General features: G+C 26.8%; 3 protein-coding genes across 3 annotated transcripts; all 3 read right to left on the reverse strand.

The window, feature by feature from the left end:
• Window positions 1–6952: 6952 nt before the first annotated feature.
• Window positions 6953–15269, reverse strand: LOC145742275 (growth hormone secretagogue receptor type 1-like). Its single transcript, XM_082560057.1, has 9 exons — window positions 15169–15269; window positions 8642–8770; window positions 8401–8530; window positions 8110–8238; window positions 7838–7977; window positions 7609–7748; window positions 7353–7475; window positions 7140–7278; window positions 6953–7070 (listed from the first exon to the last, which is right to left on the reverse strand). The coding sequence occupies exons 2-9, from the start codon at window positions 8710–8712 to the stop codon at window positions 6953–6955; spliced, it is 990 nt and encodes a 329-aa protein (XP_082416183.1). The 5' UTR covers window positions 8713–8770; window positions 15169–15269.
• LOC145743520 (uncharacterized) lies at window positions 9423–11698 on the reverse strand. Its single transcript, XM_082561505.1, has one exon. It carries the CDS (start codon window positions 11491–11493, stop codon window positions 9664–9666), a length of 1830 nt encoding a protein of 609 aa, XP_082417631.1. The 5' UTR covers window positions 11494–11698; the 3' UTR covers window positions 9423–9663.
• LOC145743521 (carboxy-terminal domain RNA polymerase II polypeptide A small phosphatase 1-like) lies at window positions 12626–21735 on the reverse strand. Its single transcript, XM_082561506.1, has 8 exons — window positions 21355–21735; window positions 20896–21128; window positions 20128–20241; window positions 19447–19503; window positions 18219–18311; window positions 17057–17242; window positions 16605–16795; window positions 12626–15366 (listed from the first exon to the last, which is right to left on the reverse strand). Exons 1-8 carry the CDS (start codon window positions 21548–21550, stop codon window positions 15363–15365), a joined length of 1074 nt encoding a protein of 357 aa, XP_082417632.1. The 5' UTR covers window positions 21551–21735; the 3' UTR covers window positions 12626–15362.
• Between the last annotated feature and the right edge of the window lie 4 nt (window positions 21736–21739).

Genomic DNA, 21739 nt, shown 5'->3' on the forward strand with positions numbered 1-21739 from the left:
TTTTAAATTTTAAATTTATTGTACTATAGTAACCCCAGTGGTCTAACAAACACATTTTAATATTATTATTTAAAAATATTAATATTCATAAAAGATATGAGCATATTTCATAAAAATCGCTGTTTCTTAAAAATCAAAATTTTTAGTTTTAATTAATGCGCATTGGGTTAACTTAAATTCAAGATAAAGAAATTCGCAAAAAAAATTAAAATAAAAAAAGTTAGGGCAAATTTTTGTTTTGACTAATTTCCATATCAAGTGACCCTGTGACCTTATGTGATTATGTAGTCCGATCCAAAAATTTTCAAAATTTTTTTTTTTTAATTTTAAATTTATTGTACTATAGTAACCCCAGTGGTCTAACAAACACATTTTAATAATATTATTTAAAAATATTAATATTCATAAAAGATATGAGCATATTTCATAAAAATCGCTGTTTCTTAAAAATAAAAATTTTTAGTTTTAATTAATGCGCATTGGGTTAACTTAAATTCAAGATAAAGAAATTCGCGAAAAAAAGTAGAAGCAAAAAAGTTAAGGCAAATTTTTATTTTGACTAATTTCCATATCAAGTGACCCTGTGACCTTATGTGCATATGTAGTTCGATCCAAAAATTTTCAAAAATTTTTTTTTTTAAATTTTAAATTTATTGTACTATAGTAACCCCAGTGGTCTAACAAACACATTTTAATAATATTATTTAAAAATATTAATATTCATAAAAGATATGAGCATATTTCATAAAAATCGCTGTTTCTTAAAAATCAAAATTTTTAGTTTTAATTAATGCGCATTGGGTTAACTTAAATTCAAGATAAAGAAATTCGCGAAAAAAATTAAAATAAAAAAATTTAAGGCAAATTTTTGTTTTGACTAATTTCCATATCAAGTGACCCTGTGACCTTATGTGCATATGTAGTTCGATCCAAAAATTTTCAAAAAATTTTTTTTGTTAAATTTAAATTTATTGTACTATAGTAACCCCAGTGGTCTAACAAACACATTTTAATAATATTATTTAAAAATATTAATATTCATAAAAGTTATAAACATATTTCATAAAAATCGCTGTTTCTTAAAAATCAAAATTTTTAGTTTTAATTAATGCGCATTGGGTTAACTTAAATTCAAGATAAAGAAATTCGCGAAAAAAATTAAAATCCAAAAAGTTAGGGCAAATTTTTGTTTTGACTAATTTCCATATCAAGTGACCCTGTGACCTTATGTGCATATGTAGTTCGATCTAAAAATTTTCCAAATTTTTTTTTTTTAATTTTAAATTCATTGTACTATAGTAACCACAGTGGTCTAACAAACACATTTTAATATTATTATTTAAAAATATTAATATTCATAAAAGATATGAGCATATTTCATAAAAATCGCTGTTTTTTAAAAATCAAAATTTTTAGTTTTAATTAATGCGCATTGGGTTAACTTAAATTCAAGATAAAGAAATTCGCGAAAAAAATTGAAATCAAAAAAGTTACGGCAAAATTTTGTTTTGACTAATTTCCATATCAAGTGACCCTGTGACCTTATGTGCATATGTAGTTTGATCCAAAAATTTTCAAAAAATTTTTTTTTAAATTTTAAATTTATTGTAGTATAGTAACCCCAGTGGTCTAACACACACATTTTAATAATATTATTTAAAATTATTAATATTTATAAAAGTTATGAGCATATTTCATAAAAATTGCTGTTTCTTAAAAATCAAAATTTTTAGTTTTAATTAATGCGCATTGGGTTAACTTAAATTCAAGATAAAGAAATTCGCGAAAAAAATTAAAATCAAAAAAGTTAGGGCAAATTTTTGTTTTGACTAATTTCCATATCAAGTGACCCTGTGACCTTATGTGCATATGTAGTTCGATCCAAAAATTTTCAAAAAATTTTTTTTTTTAATTTTAAATTTATTGTACTATAGTAACCCCAGTGGTCTAACAAACACATTTTAATAATATTATTTAAAAATATTAATATTCATAAAAGATATGAGCATATTTCATAAAAATCGCTGTTTCTTAAAAATCAAAATTTTTAGTTTTAATTAATGCGCATTGGGTTAACATAAATTCAAGATAAAGAAATTCGCAAAAAAAATTAAAATCAAAAAAGTTAGGGCAAATTTTTGTTTTGACTAATTTCCATATCAAGTGACCCTGTGACCTTATGTGAATATGTAGTCCGATCCAAAAATTTTCAAAATTTTTTTTTTTTAATTTTAAATTTATTGTACTATAGTAACCCCAGTGGTCTAACAAACACATTTTAATAATATTATTTAAAAATATTAATATTCATAAAAGATATGAACATATTTCATAAAAATCGCTGTTTCTTAAAAATAAAAATTTTTAGTTTTAATTAATGCGCATTGGGTTAACTTAAATTCAAGATAAAGAAATTCGCGAAAAAAAGTAGAAGCAAAAAAGTTAAGGCAAATTTTTGTTTTGACTAATTTCCATATCAAGTGACCCTGTGACCTTATGTGCATATGTAGTTCGATCCAAAAATTTTCAAAAATTTTTTTTTTTAAATTTTAAATTTATTGTACTATAGTAACCCCAGTGGTCTAACAAACACATTTTAATAATATTATTTAAAAATATTAATATTCATAAAAGATATGAGCATATTTCATAAAAATCGCTGTTTCTTAAAAATCAAAATTTTTAGTTTTAATTAATGCGCATTGGGTTAACTTAAATTCAAGATAAAGAAATTCGCGAAAAAAATTAAAATAAAAAAATTTAAGGCAAATTTTTGTTTTGACTAATTTCCATATCAAGTGACCCTGTGACCTTATGTGCATATGTAGTTCGATCCAAAAATTTTCAAAAAATTTTTTTTGTTAAATTTTAAATTTATTGTACTATAGTAACCCCAGTGGTCTAACAAACACATTTTAATATTATTATTTAAAAATATTAATATTCATAAAAGATATGAGCATATTTCATAAAAATCGCTGTTTCTTAAAAATCAAAATTTTTAGTTTTAATTAATGCGCATTGGGTTAACTTAAATTCAAGATAAAGAATTTGCGAAAAAAATTAGAAGCAAAAAAGTTAAGGCAAATTTTTATTTTGACTAATTTCCATATCAAGTGACCCTGTGACCTTATATGCATATGTAGTTTGATCCAAAAATTTTTAAAAATTTTTTTTTTAGATTTTAGATTTGATTTACTATAGTAACCCTAGTGGTCTAACAAACACATATTAATATTATTATTTAAAAATATTAATATTCATAAAAGTTATGAGCATATTTCATAAAAATCGTTGTTTCTTAAAAATCAAAATTTTTAGTTTTAATTAATGCGCATTGGGTTAACTTAAATTCAAGATAAAGAAATTCGCGAAAAAAATTAAAATCAAAAAAGTTAGGGCAAATTTTTGTTTTGACTAATTTCCATATCAAGTGACCCTGTGACCTTATGTGCATATGTAGTTCGATCCAAAAATTTTCAAGTTTTTTTTTTTTTTAAATTTAAATTCATTGTACTATAGTAACCCCAGTGGTCTAACAAACACATTTTAATAATATTATTTAAAAATATTAATATTCATAAAAGTTATGAGCATATTTCATAAAAATCGCTGTTTCTTAAAAATCAAAATTTTTAGTTTTAATTAATGCGCATTGGGTTAACTTAAATTCAAGATAAAGAAATTCGCGAAAAAAATTAAAATCAAAAAAGTTAGGGCAAATTTTTGTTTTGACTAATTTCCATATCAAGTGACCCTGTGACCTTATGTGCATATGTAGTTCGATCCAAAAATTTTCAAAAAATTTTTTTTTTTAATTTTAAATTTATTGTACTATAGTAACCCCAGTAGTCTAACAAACACATTTTAATAATATTATTTAAAAATATTAATATTCATAAAAGATATGAGCATATTTTATAAAAATCGCTGTTTCTTAAAAATCAAAATTTTTAGTTTTAATTAATGCGCATTGGGTTAACTTAAATTCAAGATAAAGAAATTCGCGAAAAAAATTAAAATCAAAAAAGTTAGGGCAAATTTTTGTTTTGACTAATTTCCATATCAAGTGACCCTGTGACCTTATGTGCATATGTAGTTTGATCCAAAAATTTTCAAAAATTTTTTTTTTTTAATTTTAAATTTATTGTACTATAGTAACCCCAGTAGTCTAACAAACACATTTTAATAATATTATTTAAAAATATTAATATTCATAAAAGATATGAGCATATTTCATAAAAATCGCTGTTTCTTAAAAATCAAAATTTTTAGTTTTAATTAATGCGCATTGGGTTAACTTAAATTCAAGATAAAGAAATTCGCGAAAAATATTATAATCAATAAAGTTAGGGCAAATTTTTGTTTTGACTAATTTCCATATCAAGTGACCCTGTGACCTTATGTGCATATGTAGTTCGATGCAAAAATTTTCAAAAAATTTTTTTTTTAAATTTTAAATTTATTGTACTATAGTAACCCCAGTGGTCTAACAAACACATTTTAATATTATTATTTAAAAATATTAATATTCATAAAAGATATGAGCATATTTCATAAAAATCGCTGTTTCTTAAAAATCAAAATTTTTAGTTTTAATTAATGCGCATTGGGTTAACTTAAATTCAAGATAAAAAAATTCGCAAAAAAAATTAAAATAAAAAAAGTTAGGGCAAATTTTTGTTTTGACTAATTTCCATATCAAGTGACCCTGTGACCTTATGTGAATATGTAGTCCGATCCAAAAATTTTCAAAATTTTTTTTTTTTAATTTTAAATTTATTGTACTATAGTAACCCCAGTGGTCTAACAAACACATTTTAATAATATTATTTAAAAATATTAATATTCATAAAAGATATGAGCATATTTCATAAAAATCGCTGTTTCTTAAAAATCAAAATTTTTAGTTTTAATTAATGCGCATTGGGTTAACTTAAATTCAAGATAAAGAAATTCGCGAAAAAAAGTAGAAGCAAAAAAGTTAAGGCAAATTTTTATTTTGACTAATTTCCATATCAAGTGACCCTGTGACCTTATGTGCATATGTAGTTCGATCCAAAAATTTTCAAAAATTTTTTTTTTTAAATTTTAAATTTATTGTACTATAGTAACCCCAGTGGTCTAACAAACACATTTTAATAATATTATTTAAAAATATTAATATTCATAAAAGATATGAGCATATTTCATAAAAATCGCTGTTTCTTAAAAATCAAAATTTTTAGTTTTAATTAATGCGCATTGGGTTAACTTAAATTCAAGATAAAGAAATTCGCGAAAAAAATTAAAATAAAAAAATTTAAGGCAAATTTTTGTTTTGACTAATTTCCATATCAAGTGACCCTGTGACCTTATGTGCATATGTAGTTCGATCCAAAAATTTTCAAAAAATTTTTTTTGTTAAATTTTAAATTTATTGTACTATAGTAACCCCAATGGTCTAACAAACACATTTTAATATTATTATTTAAAAATATTAATATTCATAAAAGATATGAGCATATTCCATAAAAATCGCTGTTTCTTAAAAATCAAAATTTTTAGTTTTAATTAATGCGCATAGGGTTAACTTAAATTCAAGATAAAAAAATTTGCGAAAAAAATTAAAAACAAAAAAGTTAGGGCAAATTTTTGTTTTGACTAATTTCCATATCAAGTGACCCTGTGACCTTATGTGTGTAGTTCAATCCAAAAATTTTTATATGTAGTTCAATCCAAAAATTTTCAAAATTTTTTTTTTTTAAATTTTAAATTTATTGTACTATAGTAACCCCAGTGGTCTAATAAACACATTTTAATATTATTATTTAAAAATATTAATATTTATAAAAGATATGAGCATATTTCATAAAAATCGCTGTTTCTTAAAAATCAAAATGTTTAGTTTTAATTAATGCGCATAGGGTTAACTTAAATTCAAGATAAAGAAATTCGCGAAAAAAATTAAAATCAAAAAAGTTAGGGCAAATTTTTGTTTTGACTAATTTTCATATCAAGTGACCCTGTGACCTTATGTGCATATGTAGTTTGATCCAAAAATTTTCAAAAAATTTTTTTTTTTTAATTTTTAATTTATTGTACTATAGTAACCCCAGTGGTCTAACAAACACATTTTAATATCATTATTTAAAAATATTAATATTCATAAAAGATATGAGCATATTTCATAAAAATCGCTGTTTCTTAAAAATCAAAATTTTTAGTTTTAATTAATGCGCATAGGGTTATTTTAAATTCAAGATGAAAAAATTTTGTTCTGCCTTTAACTATTAAACTACCAAATTGTTTAGCTTTGATCCGTTTGTTATTGTTTTTAACTTGCACTCGAAACTGTAGTAAGTCGTTTGCAAGGTCAGATTTATGACTTTTTTCCATTTTATATAACGTTTTCATTATCAACCAATTTTATTTATTTGTCAATTTTGTGAATGACATGGTACTAAATATTGTGTGTTTTATTATAACACGCTTACTGTTAAATATTAAAAAAGGGTAAATTTCGAATGCATCTAATTGCTTATTTAATTTAAAGTATATAAAATTAAATAAAATTATCTTATATTTATGTTTTATGAATTGCCAAACATTTATTATAGCATTAATTTATTTTAAAAATAAATTTATATTTTTTTATTTTAAAAATAAATTTATATTTTAAAAATAAATTAATACCTACGACAAAAATCATATTAGATTTAAAATAATTGCAATTAATTTTTTAGTAAATGTTACAGCTGAATAAAATTTTACCAAACTCGATCGTTGTCAAACTACAAATAAATAGTTCTTTAGTATTTCTTTAGTAAAATTATTTGCAATTTAACAAAAATCAAGTTATAATTAAAAATATATACACTTCATATCACATTTAAAATATTTATAAAACTCATATATATAAATGTACAATACAATATAAACCCGTTAAATAAATTTAAAATAAAAAAGGTTTTTAAATTGCACTAGTTGCCTTGGTCACAACTGCTACAGAAGTTGTCATATCTCGAGGTTCAATTTGTTTTATACCAAATATTTTTTTCAGGCAGTTAACAGTTTCTTCTCGCATTTTGCTAAAAAATCAACAAAAGTAGGACATGTTAAACAAATAAATTTAAAACACTAAAAAAAGAGTAACGTACCTGGACGCCATGTTGTAAAATACTGGATTAAGACTTTCACTAAATCGTAAAAAAACATATTCAAGTTCACCAAACCACCAGTGAACAATATGGTCTGTTTGGGTGACTGAGGTCGTGGTTGTTGCAAATATATGAAAACCTATAAATAAAGAAGTTGTTTATTAAAAAAAATTGTTTAAATGTTTATTTAGGTAGAGTAAAAGTTTATTTTACCTGTATGTGGTATGTAACCTAACATAAATGAACCAACGATTAGTGAAAGTTGGTACAACGCTCGATTTTCTTTTAACTGTCGCTTTGATTCCTTTTCGTCGTTGCCTTGAGTTTGAATTTTACCTAAAAAAGGTTTCTTATTTAGATTTTATAAAAATGTTTTACATTGAGATTGCAAAAAAAGATTTAAGTCAATTGATCAAAAAGTCGATTGGTAATAAAACAATGTTGTGTATAATAAAGATAGTGAAAATACCTTTAGCAGTCTTTTCTCGCGTACGCCTTTTACGTAAAAGAGCAATTCCAATTGCAACTGACAAGATCGTTATAAGAATCATGGGTATGTAGAAGAAAATGGAGTAGCCCACAAGCGTGTATAAGCGAAATTCGTTTATCCTAGTAAATATTTATTTTGATATTAGCCTGTTAGATTGAAAAACTTTAATTGCTATCTACACGGTATAAAAACCAAAAAATGAATTTACCAAGCTAATTTTAAGGTGCAGGCGGGCCAAGCAAGTATACGACTTGGTACAGTTCTGTCAATTTCAAGTGCATCAAACCAAATAGCAAATGGGATACAACCACATAGTATGGCCGTTGCCCATATTACAGCAATAAAAATCTGAAACACGTTACGCTTTTTTAGATACATATTTTTGCTAGTTTATGAGTTTTTTTAACATATTAAACGACTTGCATAAAATTCGTTTTATTTTTTTAGAGCTAAAAGATAAAACAACAAATTGTCAATTACCATCGCATGTTTTTTGTTGATTCTGCTATAGCTGTGTGGAGATAACAACGAAACGAATCTCAACCCGGAAAAACATAGAATATGTAGTGAAGTTACTATTGATGTTGCGTTATCAAGTGACCAAAACAGCTAAAAATACAAACAAAGAAATAAGGGCTCGCCTTCTTTTAATGTTTACGATTTATAGCTGATATGTTAACAAAATTTAACTAATAAAATTTTTTTTCATATGACACTAACTAATACAAAATGTGTTTATTAAAAAAAAATAAAACAGATTATGTTTTTTACCGAACATAAAAAGTTTGGTAACTCGAATTTCAAGTATCCCCAAGTTCGTCTATAAAGAAATAAGGGACTGATTGTAGCGGAAATTAAATCAGAAACACAAAGGCTTGCAATGAAAAGATTAAAAATTGACCTGCAATTAATTAAGTAAACGAAAATTATTAAATCTAAACTTAAATATCCCTAGGCTATTTTTTCTAAAAAATATTAAGGTAACTACTAAATGGGGTTTGTTAAATCTTACTTTTTCAACCTAGGAGATTTCAGTATAACAAAAATAGTTAGACCGTTTCCCAATATACCAAAAATAGCCATAGGAATTAAGGTGACAGACGCAACAATTATTCCACCTAGACCAAAGGGTAGCTGGTAACTAAAACAAAAATTGTTACATTAAAATATTTTATAGATTTTAGTTAATTTCTATAAAATATACCTAAAAATCGAAATTAAATTAATACAAGTCACATCACATTATATATAAAATAAACTAAAGAGACTTCGTTGTATTTCCAGAAGCAACAGGTTCAAAAGTTGTAACTTCGAAAGTCGAAGATTCATTCATACTTAAAAGCTGTTTTTCTTATGTTTTTTACTAAACTATTTTATTACTTAAAATTTGTTTTTTCAAACTTACTAAACCGAACTTTAAGCTAGTTTTGTTTTTTAGACGATTTTATGGAAGTACCTCTACCTCATGCACCGACCTATTTAACTAAAAGAAGTTACCTATTGTTGTATCTGTGAGAGAGTGTAGACTTTCTCATAATAAATAATTAACTGGAATCGTAATTTAAAAATTAAAATATATTTATTAATAGCTCCTTCATCGCGGGCGCAAACTAATAAGGCATTATCTCGCGGTATTTGCATCAATTAAAATGTAAGTATTCCATAAGTTGCATAACATTAACATATAGAAAATGTTGATAGCTAATGTTAATAATGAAGGTAAGCATTTAAGGTCACCAACGAAATTAAAACATTAGACAGCATTAGACAGTTATGCATTCATTTAAGTTAACCTAAGGTTTGGTTAAAATGTAAAATTGGTAAATAAGTTGTAAAATTTTTTGCCAAAAGTTTTTATTAAGAACATTTAGCTTTTATCAAGAACATTCACCAAGATTAACAAACGATTTGTTTAATTATATATTTGTTCTTTTACAATTATTGTAACTTATTGGTTTAAACGTGAAATATGTCAAACAAACCAAAGACAATGAAAACTGGAGCAGTTACAATTTTTTCTAAAATTCAAAACTTTTAATTTGAAAATTGTCTACGGTCCTTTCCTTTTCCCTTTCTAACATTTTTGAATATTTTGGCTTTTGAATTCTGTGGTTTGTAATTATTGCGTCGAACATCTTTACTTGCTCTCTTGCTGTGAACATTAAGATCAACATAAGGTGGAACTGGAAACCCGAATGACTGTGCCACCTTTGTTAAATCGAGCGTCTCCACATTAAAAATGTTTTTTAAAGAGTGGGAAGCATAAGAACGTACATAAGACTTGTAAGCTTCTTGGGAAGATTTATGGAGAAAATAATTCTTTTGGATCAATCTCTCGAGCTGTGATTGGATGTTTGCAATTTTATTCCAAGAAAACTCAAACTCACTTAATGGTACTCGAGCTTGGTGCAAATATCTTAAAAATCCAAGTTCATCTGGCCTTAGTACAAGTAAAGCATGCCCACGTCCGTTTACACCCCTAGCTGTTCGTCCAACTCTATGAATATATTCCTTTGGGTCATCAGGAGGATCAAATTGAACTATCCAATCAACTTCTGGTATATCCAACCCTCTTGCAGCCACATCGGTGCAAAGAAGTATCCCCTTTTCAGCATTACAGAACTGGAAGAAAGTTGTGGTCCTCTTAGTTTGCTTTTGTCTACCATGAATACACATACAAGGTAGGTCGATGTAGTTGAGAAGCTCATAATGATATTTAACACTCATACAAGATGAAAGAAACACCATGATTTTCTTATCCCTGTTTCGACGCAAAAATGTGAACAAGACTAAAAATCGCTTCTCAGAAGGACAAACAACATAACCTTGTTCCAACCCATCAACTGTGGCATCAGTTTTTGAATCATCCACACCAACGTACAGCGGCATCTTCTTTAATGACACCCGAGCAAGATCCTCAATTTTCTTAGTTTGAGTTGCAGAGAACAACATGGTTTGTCGGCGCTTGGGTAACAATCGAACAATCTGTTTCATTTCTTCTTCAAAACCAACCTCCAAAATACGATCAGCTTCATCAATGATAAGACATTGCAAATTTCGATGCATAAATTCTCGAGTGTTTTGTAAATGATCAAGCAGCCTTCCAGGTGTTGCAACAATGATATTGACTCCATTTCCTAGTTTTTTAGCCTCGGATGCTCTATTGCTTCCGCCCATTATTAAACCAAAAGTTTGACAATGATGTTTTAACAAATCCTGAAGTACACCATATATCTGCATAGCCAACTCTCTTGTTGGTGATATTATAATTGCCCCAGTTCCATTTCTAGGCATAAATCGTAGCTTGTACATCAACTCAATAGCAGGAATCAAGAAAGCTAAAGTTTTCCCACTTCCGGTTTTAGCAGCTGCAAGTAAATCTCTTCCTTCCAACAATGGTGGAATGGATTTGGCTTGAATTTCCATCATGTGTGTGAACCCCATTTCAGCAACGCCTTTAAGGGTTAAATCACTAACACCCAATGTTGCCAAGGAAGAGAAAGATAGGTCCTCCAGAACGTCTTTTTCCAAGGTTTTAACCTTGAAATTACTATTAGGAGCTATTGTTTTTTTTAAATCATTGTCTTCAGCCTGATTTTCATTAATTTCAGATGTTGTATCTGATTTGATTTCTTCCTTTTCCAATTCTACATTTGATTTTGAATTTTCCGCAGACTTTTTAGTTTTTTCTTTAACAAATTCTTCCTCATTTTGACCATGAAGCTCGGAGTAGTCATTCTGTGATTCTTTTATACTGGTTTCCAAATCAGTTTTAAGAACTCTATCCCGAAGTTGTTTTAATTGCAATTGACGTTCTTTTCTTTTTGCCAACTTTTTTCGTACCCTCTTCATGTTATCAGCCATTGTTAAAATTTAAGTTTAAATTCTTAAAAATAACCTTAATTATGTCCTACAGTAAAAACACAAATATAAATATTTAGATGACAGAAAATATAAGCCAATATTAACGAAAACACTAAACAACCATGAGAATTTTATTTTTTTAAATAGAAATGACCAAAAGTCATTTCAGCTAAAAATATAAACTTGCACAAACAGACAAATTAAACAAATACAAAAATAATTATTTTTTTCTAATCAACTTCAACTCTCCATGGATCTCTTCGATTTTTTATTGATATAAAGTCGATTTTTCTGGTCATTTCTTGGGTATAAATATACTTGCATTCCTCATATGCTAACCTTCTGCGTTTCATCCATGGTTTTTCATAATACCGATTACGTTTTGTAGATTGCAAAATTCCCTCACTGTTTAATTGATAATTAAGTTTTAGGTAAGCTTTTTCCCAAGGTTCTTGACCAATTGAAGTATTTTTTAAATCTGTCAGAACAGTGCGTCCTATAAATCTTAAATGACGCGTCATGTCTTAACGTAATTATAAAAACATCTACATACACCATAAAAGGTAGAAAACTAATTATGTTTTTATAGTATTCTGTCTTACGAAAGTTTAAAGTAAATTTAAAATAGGTTTCTAGTTAAAACCTAAACTTAAAATAGGTTTCTACAGTTCTAGTTAAAATCTAACGCACGTGTATAGCAAAGTCGAAGTAACTCTATTTAGGACAAATGACGAGGTTGTAACGTATTCAGTTTCATTAAAACATATTTATCCCCAAAATAATTTCTCGAGTAAATTTATGATTTACTTTATATTTAAAGTTGAATTACGTATTTACATTTTATTTAAATAAATAAAGTTTAGAATAAATTTATTGGTATTTAAATACAGCCCAGTTCTAAACTTAAAATTTCAATAAACAGGTATAAAAAATTTCAATAAACAGGTATTAAATTTCCCATTAAAAATAACATCGGCCAAAAAAAAACATGCAATACATTCTCTATCCGTAAGTTGGCGCACAAACTCAGTAATTACCCTTACCTTTAATCTCTTTTCATGCCCATTTTTTTAGGGTTTTAAGCTTGTTGAAAAAAAGTAAATTTTTGTCAAAATTTTATTTGGGGTGTTAGACAGTGTGTTAAATTTAACTTCCACTGTTATTTTTTATAATAATACAAGAACTAAAATATTCTCTGAACTCATAAAAACAACAATAAAACTCATAAAAACAACAATAAAAAGTAAACCGGAGAGAGTGTTTAATCGTAGCTATATATCAATTTTATACAAAACATATTTGTTCGGCAATGCAAAACCGTGGCGAAAACAAATCATAAAAACTGACACAATATTAAATTTATACGAATAAAAGAAAAATGAAAACATAAAAATGCGAGTATACATCTACAATGGAAAAAAAATTGCGAAAAGGAAAAAGTTCTAGGCGAAAGCAATACAGTTCATAAGAATCGTTTGGTCGTGATAATTGAATCTGTGAGCAATTTGCACAGTTCATAAGAGTTGAAAAGACAATACTTCCGTTAAAAATCAATTTTAACCCAGTTAACAATAAAATGGGGTGGACATTAAAAAAAAGGAACTTTATCGTAATTTAAAACAACCAAGTATCGGCGGAAAACGCAAATATTATCGCAATGGCAAGCAGCCAGACGCAACAATAGGTTGAAATTTAATTTAGCTGTAAAAGTGTTACAAAATGATGTTGAGTCGAATAACGTAACTAGTTTACAAATGCCGCAGCGGCTGTGTACGTCATGCTATTACTGTACTATGACTATGACAAATACTCAAAACCCGCAATTACGTTTAATTACCGCGTAGATGATAAGCAAAAACTTTAATGGTCGATATGTTTTTACTTTCCGAGCGGCAAAAGCAAAACGTCAGCTTTTTTAACGTTTCCAACTTAAACAAAATACAAAAATAAAGAAAATTTGATATTTTAAAACTGTGATATTGTTGCCTATTCGATGTTATAAAATCAAGTGCAATATCTTTTATACGATGCTATTTAAACATACATAATTCAACGTAATAAATCGATATAAAATATTTATTGTCGAATTAGACCCAATAAACGTCGTTTAAGGCACTTTTAAATAATATTAAATCAAAATGTCGCTATGCGTTAAAATCGTTAAACGCGCAAAAGGCAGTCCACCCGCGATATTATGTTAAAATAATGCATTTCAACCGCTGATAAAACATCAAAATATTGTGACGTCTAAGTCTTATAAGTGCGTCTGATTACGTAGCAAAGGGCGCTGTATAGAAAGAATGGTACACAAAACAAAGAAAATTTAATTACAGAATATATGTGACGGTGTATCCTAAAAACTATTTTGTTTTTTGCTATTCCCAACAAAATAAAATTAAAATCGTTTACAGCGCGCACGATCAGCATTACGTGACGATCAAAAAATAGTGCAACAGCGCTTTTTTAATTTGTGTTAAAGCGGACTTTTTAATATTCACTAAAAAAATTCGAGTTTTAAAAAGTATTTATTGTTCTTGACTATAATTTTACAGCCGTTTATAACTTCACGGAATACAACGAACACATTTAAAGAAAGTGCCTAAAAGTATTCCCCGCTTGAAAGTATAGGAAGCTTGTACTTCAATTTAAAGTTGGGAGTCAAATTCGCGAACAAATAACTTGTTTATGCTCGGTTAAGCAAAACGAGAAGGATAGCTTAAGCGTGAAATTTAAGCGCTTCACAGAGAGAGGCGGTGAACGATTTGATAATAAAGAGAATAGAAGAAAAAAGTTGGAACACATACTTTAAAAGCAGCCAATAAGAACGCTCGATATGAAAAACGAGAGAAGTTGCACAAAAGTGAGCGAAGCGCGATTTCACGCGTCGGTAAACGTTAAAACAAGAAAACAATTTGGCTCGAAATTCGTCGATTTTTCGAAACTTTTAAAAAATCGCAATTTACGAACTAAAAACGCATTAAAATGCACGATAATACTAAGGCCAATAAAATTGTACAGAAAAAAATATCATTATTAATAAAACTCGTATAGACGATTTAGTAAATATTCAAAAGAAAATAATAAAAAAACAATAAAAATGGTCAAATTAATTTTCCTAACAAAAACCACATTATCAAGTTTTGTAGGATATTTTAAATAATTCAATGAAGTAGAACTATAAATAACTTTTGCGTAAAAAGCTTGATTTTATGCTGCCCTAATTAAAAAAACACCTTGATTATTGAATTTATACAAAAGCTGATTTACAAAAAAATTCGCAGACAAATGAGTTAAAACTTGCCTGAAAAACTGGACGGTTTTTTTTGCAGTGAACAAAGAAAAAAAAATTTAATAAACATAATAAGGTATTAATTTAAAAGACCGGAGTCTTTTGAAAAATGATGATTCAAGAAATTAACACTTTGCTGAGCATTGTACAAATCTTTAATACATGAATTTAACATTAAAATAACTAGTTTGATTTTAATAAAGTGTAAAAAATATGGTCTCTTATTGGATCAAATTAGGCATTATTTAACCTTAATTGAAATAGATTAAAAAAAAAGAAAAACAAAAAGGCAGCAATTAACATGATAAATTAAATGACAGTGTCTATCCCTTTAAATAAGGCACAGAGCAGCAGAAAAAGTATTTGTGAGATAAAAATCCACATACCGTAATTTGATTATTACCCATCTGCGTCAAGAATCTCGAAAACATATTTTTTTTAGCACCAACGAATAACATCTTTTGATAAATAACAATTTCGTTTGCAACTATTTGAGTTGGAGTGATGTTGTGTTTCAAACTGTGATGCCTCATCTGCCCGAATCAGTTCTTACAAATAAACAGCAATCAGTAAGATTGTGCTACCTGTGTACATAAACAGAAAGCCTTAGTTAGTTTTAAACTCTACTTTAGTAAGATTAATGATTAACTTGGATAGCAAGATCTAAGTAAACAGAATGCTTTTGATAGCTTGATTTAACGACCAACAGTTTTTGGTACTCATTGTAACATTTACATTAAACTGTGGTAAGGGTTAATATGCTTTAAATACATACCTAACAATTATAACTTTTGTTTAAACAAAAAGCAAGGCCAAAAATAGTAATTGTATAAAAAAAATTTTAAGTATACTTTCACAAAAATGTGCTGGAACGATTTAAAAAAAGATTACTAAAGTTTAAATATTTTAATTGATTTCATAAATAAACAAAGCAAATGGTAAACAAGTTATGCAAGACAGCAATTACAAAAGTTATTTAAAATTGCCTATTTTGGATCAAACCAAACTTAAATTAAATGTTCAGATCAAATTTCAAATGAGTGTAATTCAAGAATATAATACACCTATTGTTTTGTAAAATTATATTAGTTTTATTTATAAATCGCCCAATATTATTTTATTAAATTTTTGTAGGCAAGGCACATACTACTTTGCATTTATTTAGGTTTAAGTTAAGGAAATATGCGGTATGTAAAATAGATTATAGGCCTTGACGCAAGCATAAATAATCGCATGGTAAAAAATTTAACTGTAAGATACTCTGAAATGTCTCTTATTTGAACGTTTATAATTTAAAAACCCTGAGGCTATAAAAACCTGGCTAAATTGTATGGCTATTAACCTTGGATAGTTTAAACTAATAAAACACACATTGAAATTATAAAGAATTTTGGTTGCGAGGTTAAAATGCCAAAAGTTAAATTTATAAAAACTTGTTTTGAATAACAACACTGAGGTTCAGGGCAACAGTTAAGTAACCCAAACCCTTTGACCACTAATTTTCGGGCTTTAAATTAATTTTGTTGACAATTACTAAATTATTTTTAGTAAATTTCATCTAAATCAGAAAAATCTATTAATAAGCACACTAAAGTATAACTAATAAAATACCTGTTACCAATTATCTTCCTTCAGATAAATTAAAATAAAGTTTAAATATCCAAAACAATTTAAAACTGTTCAAATTAAATTACAAAAAAAAAGTCTTTAAGTGGGTATTTTAACAAACCTAACCCCCAAAAAAACTTTGCAATCATAAACATGGTATATACAAAAACAACGATAAAAAAAATAGTTAAATAAAAATAAATCAACAACATACCTTTCTTCTTCATCATTTTGTTGTTGTTGTTGTTGTTGCATGGAGGCGGTGGTTTGTTGAGCATGTGAGGTGAACCCATGGGTCTGAAGGACTTGATAAACATCTTCCGATTCTGCGATGGCCTCGAGGAAGGGTAATAAATCCAACAACTCTGTATCACCTGGATCGTCAAACCAGGATATTACCGGGACCTAAGTGTTTAAAACAGTTTATTGATTTTGTGTAAAATTTTAAGCCAAAAAATGGTAATACATATATAAAATTTTATAGCTAATAATAAAACTAATAAACTCTAAAAAAAGGGTTTTAATTTTCCCTAAATCAATGCCTAATAAAAAACGAACCAAAAAGTAGTTAAATAGGAAACACTGACTAGGCTCAAAATTTTTGGGGTTTTATTGGAAAAAAAATTATGGTTTGACTGGAAATAAATAAATGTCAAAAACACTAACTGCATTATCAGGATGGAAAATGTAGGAAGCAGGTGAGTTATCGATGATGATAACTTTATTTAAATCTCGTCCAATCAAGCTGAGATCCTTGACATAATTTCCCCGATGGAACACGCAGGATTCACGAAATAATCTTGCAGTAAAAACTCCCTGACGATCAAGAAGATCAGCAACTGGATCAGCATACTGAAAAACAAATTATGTAAAACTTATATAAAAATTACTAAACGCATATAAATAAAATTTCAAAAAATAATAATTAACCTATTTTTTATTTAATGTTATAGAGGTATAAGAGAAACACAACAACTTGTAACATCACTATTTTAAGTCAAAATGTTAAATCATATTCTATTTTTAAAAGGAAGCGACCTTTAAGATGTTTTTTATGACAGGGTTCGGTAACATGTGAAGCATTTAATTAATCTTATAATGAGCAGTAATACTACTTAGCTTAACTAAATTATTGGGTACCAAAAAAATTTACAAAAACTTGACAATTCAAAAACATAAATCAAAAAACTTTAACTTTGACATAAAGAATAACAAACTTGTTCTCATACATAATACACTGTAAAGTTGTATAACACCACAGTGTGTATATAACCATTGTGCTTGAACAACTTTGGGACTATCTAAACAGTCTAGTTCAGTACAATAAACAACAGTCTTTATTAAACTGTCATGCGAGATATTTGATATAATACTAACCAGTATATAAAGAAATATTTAAAATTATAAGTTTTGACTGTATATATATATACTTTAAGAAAACTATTTTGTTAACAAATATGTTATGCACTATTTAAAAAGGTAATTAGTGGTTGCCTAGTAAAAAAATTATGATTTTCCAAAATTTAAATTCTTTAACTAATTTGAGCTCTAAAAAAATAATAAAGTGTTTGATGTAACATAAGAATTCCTAACCAAAACAATGAAAAGCAGACTGTAGTGTGAGTTTGATCAATCATACTCTGTCAATTAATAGGTTTAAATAAAGCACTTAAGATCAAAAGTGCTATTTTGCACGAAATTAAAAAACACATTACCAACTTCAGAATAAACAAAGTACTATTGTAGTAAAATTTGATACACATAAAATTATTACAACTAATTTACTCACAAAATTCCTTTATTTAGTTTAGTTGTTTTGGTGACTCACCTTAGCCAAGCTGGCAGTAAACAAAACACATTCATACATTTGTCCCATTCTTTCTAAATAGGTATCCACGTGAGGTCTTTTTAAAACATAAACCTGTGAAAAAAGTTCAAGTATTAATTATATATACATCTTTTGTACCTCATTTAAACCTATTTTTGTTGATTTTAGTTTATTTGTAATTTGTTCTGTATTATGTCATATTTTGGTTTGACAGAAAACAGTCATTGCATGTTGAAAATAAAGATGGCTGCTTTGTTGTTTACTTAATGTTTCTAATTTTATTAAAAGCTAAATGGTTAAAAATACAATAATGTTTTTTTTAATATAACTGCAGTAAAAACAATAAATTCGTTAAGAGAGAATTTCTCCTTAATTTATGATTCGAATTTATATTATTATTCTCCTTGGTATAAATATTATTTTATTAAAAGGTATTTTAGTTGAAACATGTTACCGGTCTAAAAAAAGAAAAATCAATGCAAACATAATATTGTTTTCAAGACAAAACGTTTAATTTTTTATGATAAAAACCACAGCGGAAAAAAAAAACATTTTTTAATTATTTTAAAAACATGACTGAGAAATTTGTTATCGTTATTGTTTAGTCTCATTTTAAAATAAAAAATTTCATTGATAATTGTTTGAAGTGCGAAAACTTTAACGTAGAAAGCATGCAGGTGCCAATGCAAGGAATTCAGGCATGGATATATTTAGCACAAACCATATCCTGAATTACTTGAAATGGCAAATACACATCAAAACAAACCATACTTAGTTGTCAAACATTAGCTTTTAATCAACATTAATCAAAATTCTCTATACAACTTTTATTAGTAAAAGATGTAAGCTCAAACTTAAATGTCAGCTGAAAAAAATTACTATCAAACGTTTAAATAGTTTTTGTTAAGCGTTTAACAGTATTTGAGATGGTGTTGTTTTTTGTTGAAAATATTTTATATGAGAGTTAAAAGTTAAATTACAAACTGATGATTGATATGCTTAAGTTTATTTTTATGACCCAGCATTAAATTTAGAACTCCAATAGTATTATATAATGGGACAAATGACTACCATCTAAACATCTAATACGATTTTTAAAGTAATATTTGAATAACTTGTTTAATTCTATTTTAGATTATTCATAAAACATCAAAAACAAATATATATTTAAGGTTAATTAATCACCCAACATGACAAATAAATGTTGTATAAGTTCAAAATTAATTACCTGATGAACAGTTCCATCAATTTCAACGGGAACAATAAAGTCAGCATTACTAATGGGCTGTAAACAAACAAAACAATTTATTGAGTGTGTGTATACACAAATGATGTAAGATACAAATTGCTTTAGTATATATATACTATGTATAAAATAAATTTAAAAAGAATATAAACAAACTCTGTTAAAAATAAAAAATAGGCCTAATATAAAAATCTAAAAAAAATAATGAAGATAGAAAAAATGATAATAATATGAACAAAATAGGTCATTATTGAATGTCTTGTAAAAATAAAATGTTTATATACATTTTATAACAATACTTTACTATATTTGAATATAAATCTCTATATATATATATCTTTGCTTTTTACCAGACGGACAACACAACACTGGGTAATTAAAGGTTGGAAAATCTTCTCATTATAGATTTTTAATTTAAGTAGGTAAAATGTAAATAAATTGTAAATTTACCTGATTTACTGATCTTATACACACTGAAGACTTATATGTAACATAATAATATTAAACAACACAGAAATAAAGGTTGGTCATTTGGATTATGAAATATATTATAAACTAGTAAACCTGGATAATCTTGAAATTAGGAAATCTGAGTAAATTAGTAAATCTGGATAAAACTACAGTACATATCCATAAGTAAACCATTGATCTATTTTTACTTACTTTAAATGAACTATGAACAAGAGTTTCATCTAGGTCAATCACTGCACATTTTTTACCACTTACTCGCTCAGGTGGTGCAGGTAATAAATACTTTTTTTCTCCGTTTGGTATGTGCTAAAAATAAGCAAAAGTTGAAGTTAAAAAAGTGATATTGTGCCACAAAAAACTATTAATCATAAAAATATTACTTAATAAATAATTTTGTTTTGCTAATAGGTTTCTAAAGTAAAATTGTAATAATCCACTACTTTGCTTAAGTAAATTAAAGTGCTATATATATATTATAGAATACAAAACCTTTTAGGGTGTATGCTTTTAAAGGGTATTGATTAGTATTTTAAATTATGGGTTTTAATGCTATTTATTTTTGCTGGTATGTAAGCCAATGTTCTGCATTTTTGCAGACTGGTTTGCAGCAATTATATTTTTCTTCCTGAATAACAAAATATGTTGCCAGATGTTGATAGCATTATACTACCCTGCAGTCTGCAGCTTATATTTGTAATTCGAATATATTTTACAATACTATAACTGCAATATAATGCTGTATCTTGAAATAAGACTTATAAATTTGAAACACATGTGTACAATTATATAATATATACTCATCAGACATCAAATGTCGTTATAAGTTTATTGTGTTTAATATTGTAATATTATTATATTTTTAATAGGCTATTTAAAAATTTACAGAAACATATCAAACAGTTGAAGTTTTGTTTTGGGCTTAAATAAATTACCCAATATTTATTCACTAAAAAATCTTACATTTTCAGGTGTCTGCTTAACAATTGCACCAGCAGGGGGGGTTGGAGTTGTAAGTGAATGTTCGTTTGATTTTCCATTGTTCGTAGGAGTCCAATTATCCGGCATTGGTTTGTGGGTTAAGGTTCCTTTCCTTCTTGGTTTGCCAAAACAACAAAATAAAGAGCGGATTGATGCATTTTGCCCACCATCTCCTTTCCTTTTTGACTTAATTGAACCTCGAAGAGATTTATCGTCTGAAATAACAAAAAAAAAATTTGCACAACTTCAAATTTTTGAATCTTTTATAAGAACTTGTGTATGTCAATAAATTTACAAAAAAAAGAATAAAACAAGCTATAAATAAATTGATAACATAGCAAAACAATAAAATTAAATGGATGATATGTAGTTGTGATAAAATTAATAGCGTTAATTTGACAAATAGCACATGACTGTTTGTTACAAAATTCTTTGAATTACCTTTTTTTAATGGTGTTATAAATCCATTATTTAAACTATCGCTGTCTCGAGCCACCTGAGTGATTATTGATGTAGGTATATCCATTAAATTTGTTTTCTTGCCGACTTTTTTTGAACCAGTGAAAAAAGATGTTAATTGCCTGGAATCGGCAATTGGTGAATTTAATATTGTTTTTCGACCAAAGCTTACAAACATGAGCAAAATAGAGCAGATTTTTAGTCAAAAAAAATCCTTAATCTTTGACAATAGAAAAATATGACCTTTGTTTTACTGTTTATACTTTAAATAATCCATAAATACAATATTCAAAATATATCCCTATTTTTTGTACCTAAATTCTTAAATTTATATATTTCTTGAAATTGAGCAAGAATGAAGATATCT

Source organism: Corella eumyota, chromosome 2, assembly GCF_963082875.1.
Source record: "Corella eumyota chromosome 2, kaCorEumy4.1, whole genome shotgun sequence".
Lineage (NCBI taxonomy): Eukaryota > Metazoa > Chordata > Ascidiacea > Phlebobranchia > Corellidae > Corella > Corella eumyota.

Excerpts from the sequence above, each read along its gene's own strand:
- LOC145742275 (XM_082560057.1), bottom strand. The coding sequence starts at position 8,712 with ATGGCTATTTTTGGTATATTGGGAAACGGTCTAACTATTTTTGTTATA. Across the intron at positions 7,978-8,109 it reads TCAACAAAAAACATGCGATG|ATTTTTATTGCTGTAATATG; the intron begins GTAATTGACAAT and ends AACGTGTTTCAG. Across the intron at positions 7,071-7,139 it reads TTTTACAACATGGCGTCCAG|CAAAATGCGAGAAGAAACTG; the intron begins GTACGTTACTCT and ends TTGATTTTTTAG.
- LOC145743520 (XM_082561505.1), bottom strand. The coding sequence starts at position 11,493 with ATGGCTGATAACATGAAGAGGGTACGAAAAAAGTTGGCAAAAAGAAAA.
- LOC145743521 (XM_082561506.1), bottom strand. The coding sequence starts at position 21,550 with ATGTTTGTAAGCTTTGGTCGAAAAACAATATTAAATTCACCAATTGCC. Across the intron at positions 21,129-21,354 it reads TATAACACCATTAAAAAAAG|ACGATAAATCTCTTCGAGGT; the intron begins GTAATTCAAAGA and ends TTGTTATTTCAG. Across the intron at positions 17,243-18,218 it reads TTACTGCCAGCTTGGCTAAG|TATGCTGATCCAGTTGCTGA; the intron begins GTGAGTCACCAA and ends TTTGTTTTTCAG.